The 15795-nt window shown below is 42.3% G+C and overlaps 1 protein-coding gene across 2 annotated transcripts; it reads right to left on the reverse strand.

The window, feature by feature from the left end:
• Positions 1 to 7894: 7894 nt before the first annotated feature.
• Positions 7895 to 15769, reverse strand: RAB39A (RAB39A, member RAS oncogene family). 2 transcript variants are annotated; one of them, XM_026035041.1, is made up of 3 exons: positions 15538 to 15769; positions 8696 to 9150; positions 7895 to 8530 (listed from the first exon to the last, which is right to left on the reverse strand). In XM_026035041.1, exons 1-2 carry the CDS (start codon positions 15759 to 15761, stop codon positions 8724 to 8726), a joined length of 651 nt encoding a protein of 216 aa, XP_025890826.1. In that variant the 5' UTR covers positions 15762 to 15769; the 3' UTR covers positions 7895 to 8530; positions 8696 to 8723. The 2 variants fall into 2 exon arrangements, with proteins under 2 accessions (XP_025890826.1, XP_025890825.1); XM_026035040.1 differs by having other exon boundaries at positions 7906 to 9150.
• Positions 15770 to 15795: the final 26 nt, after the last annotated feature.

Raw genomic sequence — 15795 nt, forward strand, 5'->3', positions numbered from 1 at the left:
GCCGCCGCCGGGGAGCGGAGCGCCGGAGCTTCCCCGGCCCGGGGAGGGGAGCGCGGGGCTCGGCTCCCTCAGAAATACCCCTGCTCGGGGGGTTGGGGAGCGAGAGCGGGACACCCTTTCAGGTTTTAGTTATAGAGAAAAATAAAGTTGACTTTATTATTACTATAACGTATAGCTAAAATGTGTCTCAAAGGAAACAMGGCAACTAGCTTTTCCTAGAGGCGAGGAGAGCCCAGGCTCACGTTGGCAGCTTGGCCCCCTCTTCAGCGCGGTGCGCGGTCACCTGCGCTGCCCGCGCTGTCCGCGCAGCCCTTGCCCCCCGCTCCTGCTCRGCTCTGCGGCCCGCGAGGAGCCGTGCTCGGCTCTGCGGCCCGCGAGGAGCTGTGCTCAGCTCCGCACCCGAGCGAGGTTCCCGCTCTGCCCTACCCGGTTTGTTAAAGAAGCTGGGAGGGACGCTGGAATAAGGGAGCGCTCCGGAAAGAGAGCTTAAACTAGGCTTAAACGCCTAGTTCTGGCTGGGGCTCTGTCTCAGCAAATCATTTAAACCTTTTTTTCCTCAGCCAGCAGGAAAACCTCCCATCTTGGTTGTCCATGGTGGAGACYGGTGCTATTTCTGCCAAACGCGAAGCACTCGCAACAGCAAGTTTATGGGAAGTATATGTTGAACAGGAGGTGTTTGAGATACGGCCGCGGAGGCCGAGCCCTCGGTCCCCTCACAGCTCCAAACGATAGAGCCCCCATCTCCCAACGAGTCACCCCTGCCTTGGGAAGCGGTGACGGCAGCGCCGCCCCCATCCCGTCCTGGGCATCCCAGGAAGGCCTTGGTTTGAAGAGAAATTCCTGTTATAAAACAGAGCACCTGAAGTGCTAGCTCAGTAGATAAGCACTAAGAAAATATTACAAAAGTCTGCACTCTGTGGATAACTTTATAGCACTAACACAATTGTACAATACAATACAATATTCATATATAATACATGCAATTGCACAGTTGTATATGTGGCATATAACTATACAGTGTAGCTTGCATTGTATTATATACCRTATTTTGTGTTTATATTTTGTACTRTAGAGAATTGAAGTCATTATAGATCAAAATAGAGTAAATAGAAAGCAATTTTCAAGTCTTTTTTCTTGACAATTGGGGAATGATGATTTATGGAATGTCCTCAGGTTGTAGGTGTGACGATTTAATKTTTAAATGCACTGCAAAATAGGTATGTGAAGATATTTTTTAAAACCACTCTGCTTGTGTCCAGTTTGCCTGTTTACTCTCTAATTATTRAACTCTCTATTTAAAAAATAGGAAACAATAGGATTTTACATTTCCATTTCCAACATAGCTTTTATAATTCAGTACTCATACAGTGAAACACATACAGATACATCTAAAAAACATTATTTCTCCCACATTGTTGCTTGTATAGGGAGGTGAGAGAAAAAATTCTATTCCATCACCATAATATTTTTAGATTATGGCTCATGAGTGTCTCAGCTCTGACATGATGCTGGAAGACAATGACCATTGCTTCATCCTTCCCAAACACTCACAATTACTCAGCAAACAAGCGTGGATCTGCATGGCTAGCTCTTTTTGAGCTTTTATTGAAGAACTGGCTGGTTTTGGTTGCTCATGAAAACAGAAATCTGTAGCCAGCATCCACAGAAGAAGAGGCATTAGGATCAACAARCAGGAGTTCCCATTCAATTCTATTTAATACTCCCACTCTACAAAAAGTATATTTTCTATAAAAATTCAGCTGAAATCAGATAAAAAAAGAACCTTCCACATATGAAAATGGTCTCTTTTTGACAAGTGAGGAAACCTAGGTGAGGACCATGTCTGAGAACTATGCAGAGGTGCCACTGAGCACGCATCCTCTACAGGTGACGAATACTCCTCCCCAAAATTTGGCCTGAACATCTTCCTAAGAAAGGACAAAGCTGATRCCACTGTACAATCCACTCTAACCAAATGGCTTGAGACCAGGTTCACAATGAACAAATCTCACCCCAGCATTAACAAATCAGCCCCCTCTTCCCTCATTTTCCTGGCGGGCTCTGCTCTTGGGTCATGACTGCCTAAGGGCATCATGCTGGTTGAAACCCAAACTAAAGGCAGCGTTGTCTGGAACTCGCTATCATGGACACCTGTGTCAGATGGTTGCAGGAAAAGGCCCTACCTTGTAATTCAGAGCTTCTACCTTATAATTCAGAGATTTGGGGCCTACTTAGGTCTTTCATTGGCCCCTACCAGTAACTGCTTAAGCCCTGGACACAAGATCCGCTATTCTTTGCCAAATTAAATATCAATACATTTGCTAAGAACCCTAGTTATTCTTTTCACTGTCCAATTTCTTTTCAATCTGGTTAATTCTTTGGCTCAGAAATTCCTTGTGGAAGAATACAGTTTTGTTACCTGTTGTATGAATGGGTTTTGACCCGGTGAGTTGCATCAATTATTATTTTTTTAATGTGTGCTTGCTGTTAATGCCACAGTTTAATGGTGTTTTTAGATAGCTTTAAGGAGAGATTCTAGACATATTTTATGTAGAAAATCATTTACCTAGACATCAGCCTAGATAGGCTGGATTACCTTCCTTCATGAAAGCTGCTCCTGCAGCACGGGAGCTCAGTGATGCAGCCTGGGCCTGGGCTCAACATTAAAATCAGTTGTCTTGGAATGAGCTGATTCCAGAGGCAAATCTCTTGATTTTGAAAGAGTTGCATCAGATATAATTCTCATCTGACACCCAAAGGCAACAAGATGTCCATAGTTCCTTCTTGTTTTTACTTAATGCATGATGGAAAAGTACATTTGGTGGATGTTTAGGCAGTCAGACCCCTCTCCAATCAGGTAGAACGATTTGGTGGAGATAACAAGAAGGTTTTCAGCGTGCCAGGATGCTCAGGAGCATGTGTTTGTGGGACGAAATGTGGCTCTTGTTTGGTGCCCAGCCACGGGGCTGCAGAGAACTGTGGCAGGGAGTTAAATCTCAGCTAATTTTCCCTCTCCTAGACTGTTTTGGATGGCTGAAAACACACTATTCCATTCGTTCTGTGTACTCAGGGGATTATATCATCATGTGTCTGTGCAACATGGTGGGTGAAAGAGGATATAACATTAAAAATTAWAATTTCATATGCTGTTTTCTGACACGTTCACAACTCTTTTTCAGGCTCAGGCAGCCTTGTATGGTACTTATTTTAAAAGTTCATGGAGAAGCAGACTCCCTTTTGCCACAGAGTGCTTGACTGAGAAAAAAATCTCAATAAAACGAACTATGTTAGCGTGAATTTCAGTGGTTTGACTGGCTGGAATTGGAGCTCGCCTCTCTCAAATTTAGCAGCAAGCCATGCCCTGGCTTTATTGTATGGAGCCTTGGCTGGGCACCAGGGAAATGAGTAAAGTGCTCTGCACGGAGGATGTCTTCTTCCCCTTCATAATAAGCACTAATTATTTTAAMATAGCAAATTAATATAAAATATGACTAAATATTTAAAACTCTTTGCTTGACATTGAAAACTGTAAGCAAAACCCACAGTTCTCAAGTACAGCAGAGCAGTGCCAGCCCTGCGGGTTTTTTTTTTTTAAACTAAAATTATGACTAAAATATTTTCCACAATTCCTCTCCTCACTCTTAGTGTCCTAATGCTTAACAACAACCACCACTATTTGAAACTGCCTTTTTCAGGCTGCTGTGGGGAGGAGAGGCCCTTCAGCTGCTCCATGCTGTTTGCTTGCCCTCGGGGTGAAAACCTGCCATGGGTGTCATCCACTTTTTTGGTGCATTATCAGGGTGGGATTTGGGCTCACGACTTCTTTGCCAGGACACATTTTAGCCTCATTTTGCTGCCTCGTAGCAGTATTTCAGCAGCTGCTTGTGAGAAATACAAAATACACAAGAGGAAACAACTGCTCGTTGTGTTCACAGAGCCKCCTGCTCCCTATCAAAATGCTGCTTACTGAAATATTTGGGGGTTTTCAGCACCAACCTAGTTTTCTTCATGCATACACCGCACTCCCACTAATTAAGTCTTATGCAAGTCAAATCGTCTCCAGGAACTTGTACAACTTCATAGTCTTTATACTCTGCTCTCTTGGCACTTCTTCAATCACGTCGCCTTCAGCAGATTTGCACGTTCTCTGGAACGTGATAAACACATTTGCCTTGCTCAGAAGTGAAATTTGGATTTTTCCATAGCTGGGTTTGCTTCGCAGCGGAGGAAGAATTGCTGAGCAAAAAGACACCATATGCATCAAGTCAAGATTCAGAGAAAGTCTCACACAAAGCTAAAACTAGGCCTTGAGTTTTTACTAGAAATAGACTGGGAAATAAATTATGAGATGTGGTTTTGATTTTTTTTGTCTTTAAGGATCATGCAGATGATTTGTTCAGCTGAATTCTTCTGTTTTTAATATCTTCAATGTTACTGTTATTTTTATTAAGACATCAAGGTATCTTAAGTGCTATTGCATAGGGCTAAGTATCAAAGTATCAAAGGACCATTAGATAAAGGATTGAACTTCTTTTTCTAGAATGTTTATAACCTTTTAGTTTGCCATGCTTATCTGTTAGGCTTGTCTTGTCATATCTGTTAGGCTTTTAAGAGAAAATTATATTTAACAGATGTCTTCTTTAGAGCTATAATTCTATTGATTTACTTAAAGGATTGTCTTTGGACTCTGGGAAACAAGCAATGCAAATCCTAACTGTTGACAATTGTGCCTGGTATTTTAATGACTTTTTTAAACAGCTCGTGGTGTTGGTGGCAGGTGGTCACGCTCTCACATGCCCATGAGTGGAAGTGCTGATAGATGCCCAGAGCCCCTTCCTTGTCTGCCAGGCTGGAGGAAGCTGCTGCATTCCGGGCGAAGGGCAAGACTGGAGACTTGGGAGCATCTGACGCCTCTTGTGGTCGGGTCTAGGCAAAAATTACTCTCCTAAATGATGTTGATTATGTAACAAGGGATCTGTGAAGGATGTGCTCTATGGAGAACCTGAACTGCTGTGAYTGAAATACCTGTATTACTGATCCAGCCACCTTCAGCAAGTTGGGTGACTTGGGGATCAGTAATAACTCAGTGGTGCCAGAAGCCACCTCAGCTCAGAGCAGTTGCAGTGAGTCTGGGTGCTCCGTCAGCCCCCTGCCAGCTTGGGAMAGATACCACCAGGCCACTCACAGAGCTTGCCCTTAGGCTGGTAAGTCTGTACWGAAAACATAGGTGACTAGAGCGAGTGTCTCCTCCTGCAGGATTTCTTCTCTGCTTGGCTCCTCGTGTGTGCAGTTACGTGCAGCCCCTTGCAGAGGACACGCACAACTGTATGTGAGCCAAAATGTCTCATGAATTAATGTGTAAAATATTTAAATGAGCAGAGCAAGATAGTTTTCCTCTTTGTCAAACATAAAAGAATGCAAGGACAGTTGGAACATTTTAAGAGCCCTAAACAATATATCCCTTTGTTCATGAATGCAAATGCAGACAGTTTAACTAGTTTTAACAAGTTTTGCCTTTTCCTAACAAGGATTTACCCATCATTAATTTGCAAGTTATATATATATATATATATATACACACACACACACACACACACACACACACACACACATATATATATATTTCTACTTCTTAATTTGGTTTCCCAATGAGATTACTATCTCTATCTGGAGATTGTATTCTGGTATCAATAGTGACAAGTTTTGCCCTTCCTTGAAAGAAAAAAAAAAAGAATATAGATGCTTTAAGCTATAAAATCTAAAGCCTACTCAAGCTATTACTTATGTATGCAACTGCAAAACAACTGGAAGCAAAACACTACATTTCAGCAAACCATCTATTCATCAGACATTTATATTAACTGCAAGTGTGTAGTGAGAAGGTTTGGTATAGTTTTAATAGATCATCAAGATAGACAATGTTCGAATGCACATGGTAATCTACATCTTTAGGAATTACAAATAAGACATCTTATGTGCACAGTACTTAAAAAAGCAGTGAATTTCTTTACCACTTGCATTGACAAAACCAGATCCTTACACAGCTGAATCTGGCTAAAAGCACTACTCCCATCGTAATAAATGTGAGACTACAAATACAGCATTCACAGCAGAGATCATTAAGGCTCTGTTCTGATGATTGTTTATTTTTCTGTGCAAACTTCCCCTCCCTCTTCTCCCACTCCCTTCCCTCCCATCTCCCCCCCAGGTTTTTCTTATAGAGTGAAAAGCTTATTGGCTCCAGAGTATTCAGGAATAAAAGTTTTAAAAAAATTGCAACCTGAAGATAACAAGATGTGTAATGAAATGCAGACTTAGAATAATAGCAATACCTGGTACTTATAAAGCTCTTTCCATCTTTGTAATTATTTTTTGCACAGTGGAAGAAACCGGTACCCACAGCCCGTTGTGCCAAATGCTCTACAGCAGACAGCACACACAGAGAAGAGTCCAAACCAAAGGTCATACAATCAAACTGAGTCATAAAGGTCATCGGGAATTTGAGGAAAAATCTCTCTTTTGGAGATGCAGAACAGAAGAGAGGCACAGAAAACTTAAGTGCCRTTTGCAGGAACACCCAGTGAACCAGTGGTAGACTTTGGGTCTGTTGACTCCCCAGCTGCTGATTTATTCATTGGTCCATTCTGTCCTCTTAAACAACTAAGAGAAAAGCTTTTGAGATACACAATGTGGGCCTGGGGCCCAGGGCACCGTGTCAAACGCATACAAGCTGATTCCGAACCTTTTGGTGCCTGCAGTAATTTACATCAGGAGGGCCTAAATCACCCTCAAATCAAAATGGCATTGGTGTAAATGACTAAAATGTGCAGTTCAGTAGAGAATCAGGCTCAGAGCAATTAGTTTGTGGCATGCTGAGACTTACTTTTTTTTCTGGTATCAATAGTGACAAGTTTTGCCCTTCCTCGGAGGAAAAAAAAAAGAAAGAATATAGATGCATTAAGCTATAACTAATTATAGAATTAATTGACTTTTAACTTGTAATATATTAAGAATTAACTGACTTTTAACTTGTAATATATTAAGGCTGGATTCCTGTTTATATTAAGGCCTCTCTCCTATGACAGTGTAACGATGCCTTAGTGCAAACGTGCCCATTGAAGCCCTCACCTTTCAGTTCCCTTTGAAGTCAATAATTTCAGTGTCCCTAAAGCAATGAAATAACTGGAACCAAACAATTAGTCTTTAGAGCAYGGGCTATATACAGAGGGATGGCAAAAGGACCTGAAAGCAATCTGAAGGAAAACCAGTCATGTTTGTGGAGGAAAATAAGTTTGATGAGCCAGACCTGTTTGCCTGGTATTGAACATGGAGAACTGTAGCATCACCTTATATCTTTACATGAGGAAAACTGGCTTGATGTCTGGAGGTTATGAGTATGTCCAGATAAATAGTAGATGCTTCTCAACTCTGGAGATCAAGTCATCTTGTTATACTACTGAGATAAAATAGAAATAGTTATTTGGCATTTAAGTGCTAGACATATAGGGCATATTTTGCATAAAGCTAGTGTGTTATAGTCAGAGGTGTAGGAGGATGACTTCAAGCTCAGTAAAATGCTACATGATCACAGATTTCTCCTGTTATTGTTGTCATTAAAAGCCACTATATGTTGCTTTCTTAGAATAGGAGTTATCCAACTTGGCTTTGCTGTAGCCCAATATTATTTTAGAAATTCTCTCCTTCCCTAACACTCTGTTCATAACAGTTTTGGCTTAAAACCTTCATTTTTAGAAAACGCTTTAACATTTGTTGGCTTAGAATAAACCAATCTTTATTCTCTTTAAATTCAACCCCACGGATTGCAGCACTTTTTTTTTTCTAACTTCTAATTAGAAGTAGGTTTATTTTTTAAAGCTAATATGAAATTGGTTTGTGTGAGTTAACATAATTCCTCAGGCATCAGTGTGGCTATGACAGTTACCCAGCTGAGGATATGGCCTCCAGGATGTATCTCTAGTGTTTAGGAAATCTGTTTAGAATACCAGTCAAATAACAGCTGGGCCATATGTGATGTTACACTTAGTTTCATTGGCAATTCAGAAAATATTCAGTAATAAATTTCATTGCTTCTATTCCACATTTTCATATACAAATAAATCGTCTTTTCTAAAACATTCTTTTTCTTAGTAAGGCTTGTACTCATAGTCATATCAAAAGTGTTTTGGAGCAACCTTTCTGCTTGCTTTCTTCAGTTATCTGTATTATGAAATTCTAAAGCATTATAAGCCTTAGTGGTCAGTAGCAAAACTGCACTTGAGTAAAGAATCACATTAAAAAACTAGAAGGTGAAGTATTTTCTTGTCCAAAACTAAGGCAGGATGAACRAAAGTAATGAGCTCATCTGATCCTCACCTAACTGTACTCAAATACTTAAACTGTACTCAAATACAAAGCCCAGTGGAGGATGTTGTCATGATAATTATTGCGCTTTCTCAGTATCTTGCTATAGGATTATTTTCTTCAGCAATATATAATTACTTTCCTGAAGACCACACAAAGTTCTTGTATTCTCTAAAAAAAAAAAAAAAAAAAAAAAAAAGCTTAGATTTTGATGAAGTTGTGAATTAGACGGAAGGATAAAAAAAAATTGCCATTCTGCTTCCCCTAGGTCACAATCTGATATTGTTTCAGAATTATTTTTATGTTAATTAGATTGGCATGATTTCTGGAACACCTGACGTGCTCTTTGGCGTGCCGCAAGTTTAACAGGTGCACTGTCTTCTGGGCTTTACAGCTTCCTCTGATGAATGCACCACGTTTGGAACGAAGCCGCTCTTAACACCTTCCCATCCATCCTGGATTGTGATTTCTCCTTTTTTCACAAGTTCATAGATGTCTCGGGTAAGGATTGTAAAGGACTCTTCCACGTTTGTGGCATCTTTTGCTGAAGTTTCAATGTATTTCATACCACAGTCAGATGACAGTTTTTCAGCCTCCTCTCTGGTAACCTCCCGCTGTGATACTAAGTCGCATTTATGTCCTACTAACAGAAACACGATCTGAAAGGGCTGCACATACATTTTTGCCTCTTCCAGCCAGTCTTTCACATGCTCAAAAGATCTCCGATTCGTGATGTCAAACACCAGCAAGCCGCCCACAGAATTGCGATAGTAAGATCGTGTTATTGATCTGTGAAGAAAAATAAAGAAGAGAAAAGAAAATTAAACTACATTTATGCTTTATTTATAACAAATACTCTTCCACTTGGCAATCTTTTTATTTCTACTTTACTTCTTATGAAATACGTCTGTGCTTTTCCTTAATCAGAATTTATCAATTTGCCTTCTCTGCACAAAKATATTCCCTTTTCATATCTCCTCACATTCAAAAGTCATTTTCTAAGCATTCTTAAAATCARCATCTCTGGCACTAGTTTGAACGCTGAATTATTCTGCACAGTACAGTTATTAGTAAACTGTTGCACACATCCACAGAAGAAAAAAACAGCAAATATTTAGCTAATATATTAGTGTTAATGTCCCAGTCCTTCAGTTTTATGCRCGCATGCACTTCATTCTAAGCAGCTATTTGAAAATGAAATATATAAGCAAATGATTGATGAAACAATTGTCAATGTAGAAACATCTCCTTTTGTATTCCTGTCAGACAAATTTGCCAGTAGTAAAGTTTGATAAATAATMACAGTGCTTGTTCTTCTAGGTGGGCAGGTGAGTATGAAAGGAAACTCTCAAAACAACTGCCCAAAGGTAAATTAAGCTGGGCAAAAACACACTTGCTAGAGCATTGACAAGGAACACTTCTACTTCTGCCATCTCTCTCACAAACTCTTTATATGGTATTTACCCTTTTTTTTGGCATGCTACTTGTAGTGCYGGTGACAGATACTGTTTACTTTTCCACCCCCAACATTGCAGAGCATTCCCTGTAAGCGATTTTGGATGGAGGAAACCCTTTCTCTGATAGGAGACATTTTTAGGGACCTCTAGGGAAAAAAAAGTGTTTGTGAGAATGTAGGTGGAGGAGGATAAAGAATTGGAAAAGTTTTTTTAAAGATTGTCATCATGGGCAATAGGGAAGGTTGGCAAAGGTGAGACCAACTATTTCAAAGGAAATAACAAAGGTCTTTTTTTATTTTTTATTTTTTGGAAATGATAATATAGCAAATAATTCTATTTTATCTCATGATAGCCAAGAAAATGTAGCTTCAGAACATTCTGGATCAGGATCACTGGTATCGAATAACAAACCCTTCTGTAACAATAACTTACCCTGATTACTTGCAGCTAATTATATGTTATATAGTGTTTTGGAATAGTTTGAACAGACTACTAGCTGCAGTAGTCGTATTACAGAGAGTCAAGTGCATAGTTATACAAGGCTAAAGCTATATAGTATGCTATAGTAGCTATATAGTAGCTATAGCATGTACTTAAATAACTGTAGAGTTATATAAGGGAACTATAAAATCTGTTCAAAGTTTTCCTAAGTGGCATTTTGGCAGTTATATTTAATTATCCGTATATATTGTCTGCAACAAACATGGCTAACAGCATTTGTAGCTTGTGCTGTACATTACACCTACCAGATGAATATATGAGAGACACCACTTATTTTATTTTCAATGTTTTTGGTATATACCATTTCATTAGTTTTGCTGTACTGCCCCAAAAGAAGGCAGCTATACTAGAGATACTTTTAAATGGCAACAAGAGAAAGTAGAGGGAAAAAACAGAAGTATAAAAATAAACATAATTTCATTGCGTGCTGGTTAAGCTAATGTCTAACATCTAGATAAATAACATCTAGATAAAGGATGATATTTGTTGAAATAGGGTCTACAAATAGTTGTATAAACTTACTCTTCTGGTGAGTTAATGTTTACCCTTAAATAAAGAAAAGAAGAAGAAAGTATTCCTGGGAAGTAAGGCAAATTTTTGAAATTGGAAGTTTAGGTCCTCAGTTTCAAAAAAAGGTTGTGCATATACACAGCTGTGGTAGCTGCTCTGCTCTGATTGTCACATTTAGGCCAAATATTTTGGATATCTATAAAATGTCTTAAACCCTGTTGAAGAAGCTACTCTAAGCATTTGGCTTCAAAGCTGTACAGACTCTACATGTCAGTGTAGTCCACATGTGTCAGCTGAAGAGCTTGGGGATGAGGTTGCACGGTGGTGAGGAAGGATGGAGAGCTCTGGGCGCTGCTCGGAGAGCGACGGCGCTGCGGGCCGGGTGTCTGAGGGCTGTTGTCTGCCTCTGGYAGCGCCTGTTGCTCTGCCAGGGAGCAGGTCTGRGTGTCTGAGGGCTGTTGTCTGCCTCTGGCAGCGCCTGTTGCTCTGCCAGGGCCCAGCGAGCGGGTGAAGAGGCTGCTGCGAGGGCGGGCCAGGCCAGCGGGAGCAGCTCTGTCACTGACAAGGGCGCTCTCCCTCGGCGGGAACGGGCCTGCAGACTGGGCCCGTGGTCAGGGAGAGCCAAGTAACTGCCGAGGAGGAGCCAGGGTGTGCGAGAGGGTCACGAGGCTTCGCGGCTGGGTGCAGACCTACCTGGACACTGGGTTGTGGGCAAGAACCGCCGTGAGAGGCCCCTGCGAAGCTTCTCAGGGTTCTTTTCCCAGCAGCCCGGTCCCAGGCTCCAAATGCACCATGTTACCAGCTAGCCTTGAGTACAGGCAGCCAGAGCCCTGCTTGCACAGCGTGGTGATGCACTCAGAGCCCCGACACTTATGCTTGGTAAAAGCTATAAATACAGGCAGTTATGCCTTAAAAAGAGTGGGTGTTTTCTGTCCCCTTTTTTATTTTTGCTCTCTGGGGGTGATTCCAGCCTGTACATCCCAGGTGGGCAGAAAGCTCTCAAAGCAGCAATTTTTTTCAATCCCATTTCCAACACCATCATTTCCTCTTGGTTATCTCCAGGTGCCTTCCTGCTTGGAGGGGTCATTATCAACCTAGTTCTTCAGACCCAGCACAAGATACCAGCCTAGTGTAAGGTTATGGATCCCACCCGAGGATATTATATCTAGTATTGAATTTTTATAAATATATGCTTCTCAGCTTCCTCTGTCTGATAGAATTGAAAAGAAAAATGCTTAATTTCAGCACAAGACATTGTTCTTCTACAGCATAACAACCATCTCACTGATTACAAGACCACAAAGCAATCCAGAGTTGGTTAAGAAACTGCAGCCTAGATAGAGMTAATTGAAGGGAGAACTGGTAGTCTACAAAATCACAGAGAGCAGGCACAGACTGACTGTTCTTTTCTCCAAATACAGAAGCTAGAGGCTACTGATCATAGCTAGTAGGAGCCAGATTCAAAACCTTTAACATTTTAGCTGGAGGCTATCTGGCTGGAAAGCAGCTTTGCAGAGAAGAAYATGGGGGTCCTGAGGGACAACACGGTGACCATGAGCCAGCAATGTGTCCTTGCGGCAAAGAAGGCCTACGATATCCTGGGATGCATGTAGTAGGATGTAGATATTCCAAAGGTGTCTGGATAGGGTCCTGAGCAAGATGCTGCAGGTGACCCTGCTTGAGCAGARGATTTGGACTAGATGTTCTCCAGAGTTCCCTTCCAACYTCAGCCATTCTGTGATCCTGTGGTTCTGTGAGTGTGGACCTTAGACCAAGCCAAGCTGGCCTTTCTTGAGCTCCTCACAAAAAAGAGTATCAACTCATTGCATGATTATACACAGTTAGTTTAAGCGCTGCAAAACTAGACTCAGCAAAAAGCAAAGTTTTTCACATCATCCTTAGAGGATGTGAGAGGAAAAAACAAAACAAAACAAAACAAAACAAACAAACAAATCAGGAGTCTACAAGCTGTCCAAGTCAGCATCAAGCACTGGTGATAGGTCAGGTTTGATGCAGGCCATAAAGAATGCTCAAATTTCCATTTCCCAGAATACAGATYGTAAATTCCTGTTGAAATTATGGCTCCTTCATTTAGAATAAACTTTGGTTCAGCTAATTCATTTTGACTAAGCTAGCTTTATGGAAGGGAAAAATACTGTCTAGAACAGGAGTCATCTTTGTAGCTTAATCTAAATATTACGTTAAAGATGTAAGACCCTAATTAATAGCCTCAAGGAAAGCTTTGCTAAGATGATGCCCACTGAACACTTGTTTCTGAACATGAATTAGAAGATCTTTAATCACATGAGACTATGGCTTTAGGGCGACTTTAAATCAGTCACAGTGTTTCTTTTTCATTATGATCTTACTGATTGCTACTAAGATGAACCAAACTTTCACTAAAAGCTGTATCTAATTTTGAAGACTTATTTTTATACCATGACTAAAAGCTACGTTGTAATGATACTGGCTTTGAAAATATGTATTGCTTAGCTAGAAAGGAGGAGGAGGAGGATAGTGTTTTATTCTTGTCATGTAGTAGAATCAGAATGCATTTAGTTAATATCATGGCTTATTAAAAGTGGGTTAGGATAACTGAGGCAGCTCTACAGTATTTTTTTCCTAAATTCTTGACATAAACTCGCAGCACTAGTAAGCACTTCATGGCCTTGCAGTTCCTGTGRTTTAAATACATATTGTTGGATTTTAAAATAGGAAAATTAAACAAATTCACAGTGAAGTAGACAATGCAAAACACACCGTCACAGAAGAAAATTGCTRTAAATGACAAGTAATGTCAAGTAAGAAAGAAAAACAGGGTTTACCCTGGGCTACCTTAGTCTATATTCTGGGCCTCAGTCGATGCCCAGCAAGTCTGCAGGTTCTTGTTCTAGCCACSTGCTTCAGGCACGGGTCATTATGTGTTGTTTGTACAGCTGGCACGACAGGCAAAGCACTTTGGTGATGCCTTACCGCTATCAAAGTGAAGGTAATAATAATTGTACTATCTGAGCTCAAAATAAGCTAACGATCCAGCATCTGTGTTTGCAGCTTGCTTAGCCTTGCTGTGGGAGTGGTAAGAATTACTTTCTTTGAGAAATAATGCAAAGAATGTTCCGTTTTAAAGATGATTTCCAAGAACACGCAGGGAATGATGTTGAAATACAGCAGCATCACCAAAGTAGACACATGCGAAACTTTTCCTGAGCAAGTTTTCCAAGAAAATGGGTGTTCTCTTTTAAGAGAGTCTGATGACAGGGGTGTCAGATTTTACTTTTCCTCTGGGAATGTCCCTAATGGCTGGGACCAAAACCCGGCATTTGCTGTGCAGTATTTTGCCTTGCAAACAGGGAATTATCTGAGGAGCTGCTAAGCCAGGTTTTCCTTCCTCCAAACTCCCAATGTACATGGAGCTGKGAATTCAAACTGCAAACTGCTTGCACACCAGAAAATTAGGCTACTTCTGGCAATAATTAGCTCTTCCTCAAGAAAAACTCCGCTTGTGATCTATAAKCGTGTTCCTTAGCAGAGAACAGAATGTGCAAGTTTCTAACCTGCAGTGTATAAGGTTAGATATATATCTAATATATATAATTGTTTTGCATGTAAAACAGACTATCGAGTGAACGTTGTGATATTTGCTACATCAGTCCACAAGAAGCTCGCAGCAGAGAAGTAAACACAGATATTTAAAGCTACTTCTTCCAGTTTGCATCTTCGGGATATGAGAAGAAACGCAGATGTATCCTAATGGTAAATTTTAAAGCAACCGAATGCATGACTCATCACTGCCCGTGCCCGGAGCAGCCCCAGTGCAAAGCACGGCTACAGTTTCATTTCAAACGCAGGCAAAACTCGAGGTATCTGCCTGCCTCGCAGCCAAGGGCCGGGTCATTGGCCACCCTGGCCCTTTGTCAGCACTTCCAAAATAAAGCAATTAGAAGCACTTTGTCATTTGCTTGGGAGTATTTTACATTAGCTGGAAGCACAGGGAGGCTGAGGAGGGCTGAGTGCTGACTGTTATCACTCTCAATTTCTTTGCTCAACTTGCTGGGGCCTGTCTGCAAAAATATATAGAATATGCTCATGACTCAGGCAAGCCCAGGAAAGTTATTTTTTGTTGTTGTTTTGTTGTTAAGCTTGCAATTTAAGCACCGAGCTTGTAATTTAAGTACCACGTATCGCAACAGATAGACGGGCCTGACGCGTTGGCCTCCTCCCAGCGTTTGCAGCTGGGTTATGGGCACTGCTGAATCCTGAGCCCACGATAAATCCATGCACAAATTGCCAGGGGTGCCAAGCGGTAAAACGGAGTCCCAAGAGTGAGTGACTTTGTAAGGATGGAGCTGCCCGACTGACTGGCAGTATCAGCTCCTACGGATAGGAGAGGAGGGGAGCAGGGAGCGGGTTTGGYGCCTGGCTGGGTGTTGGGGAAAGGGGAGCCGCAGCCAAGGCTCCCGGTGAGCAYGAGCGGGGAGAGCGGATGGGAGGCGGCGGGAGGTGGCCCAGGCCGCCCGGGGTGCGGAGCGCTGCGGGAGACGCTCGCTCCGGAGGGGATGACACGGTAGGAAATGGAGCGGGCAGCGCTGCAAGGCAGGGAGCGGCGGGAGCGGCGGGACGGGGCCACTTGTTAGCGCGGGGAAGCGCGGCCGCGCGGAGGCCGCGCACGGAGGCGGCTGGCCCGGCTGCGCCGCGCGGGCGCCGGTACCTGAAGCGCTCCTGGCCCGCCGTGTCCCAGAGCTGCAGCTTGACGCGCTTGCCGGGCTCGATCTCGACGAGGCGCGAGAAGAAGTCCACGCCCACGGTGGGGTCGGAGTGCAGCGGCCCCGGGAAGCGGCCCTCGGTGAAGCGGTGCAGGAGGCAGGACTTGCCCACCGTGGAGTCGCCCAGCACGATGAGGCGGAACTGGTAGATCCAAATCGCCGCGTCCATGGCGGCGCCGCCCGGGCCCGCGCCCGCCGCCGCC

Source organism: Nothoprocta perdicaria, unplaced genomic scaffold, assembly GCF_003342845.1.
Source record: "Nothoprocta perdicaria isolate Ctin4 unplaced genomic scaffold, notPer1 scaffold_155, whole genome shotgun sequence".
NCBI lineage: Eukaryota > Metazoa > Chordata > Aves > Tinamiformes > Tinamidae > Nothoprocta > Nothoprocta perdicaria.

Excerpts from the sequence above, each read along its gene's own strand:
- RAB39A (XM_026035041.1), bottom strand. The coding sequence starts at position 15,761 with ATGGACGCGGCGATTTGGATCTACCAGTTCCGCCTCATCGTGCTGGGC. Across the intron at positions 9,151-15,537 it reads GCGGGCCAGGAGCGCTTCAG|ATCAATAACACGATCTTACT; the intron begins GTACCGGCGCCC and ends TTTTCTTCACAG.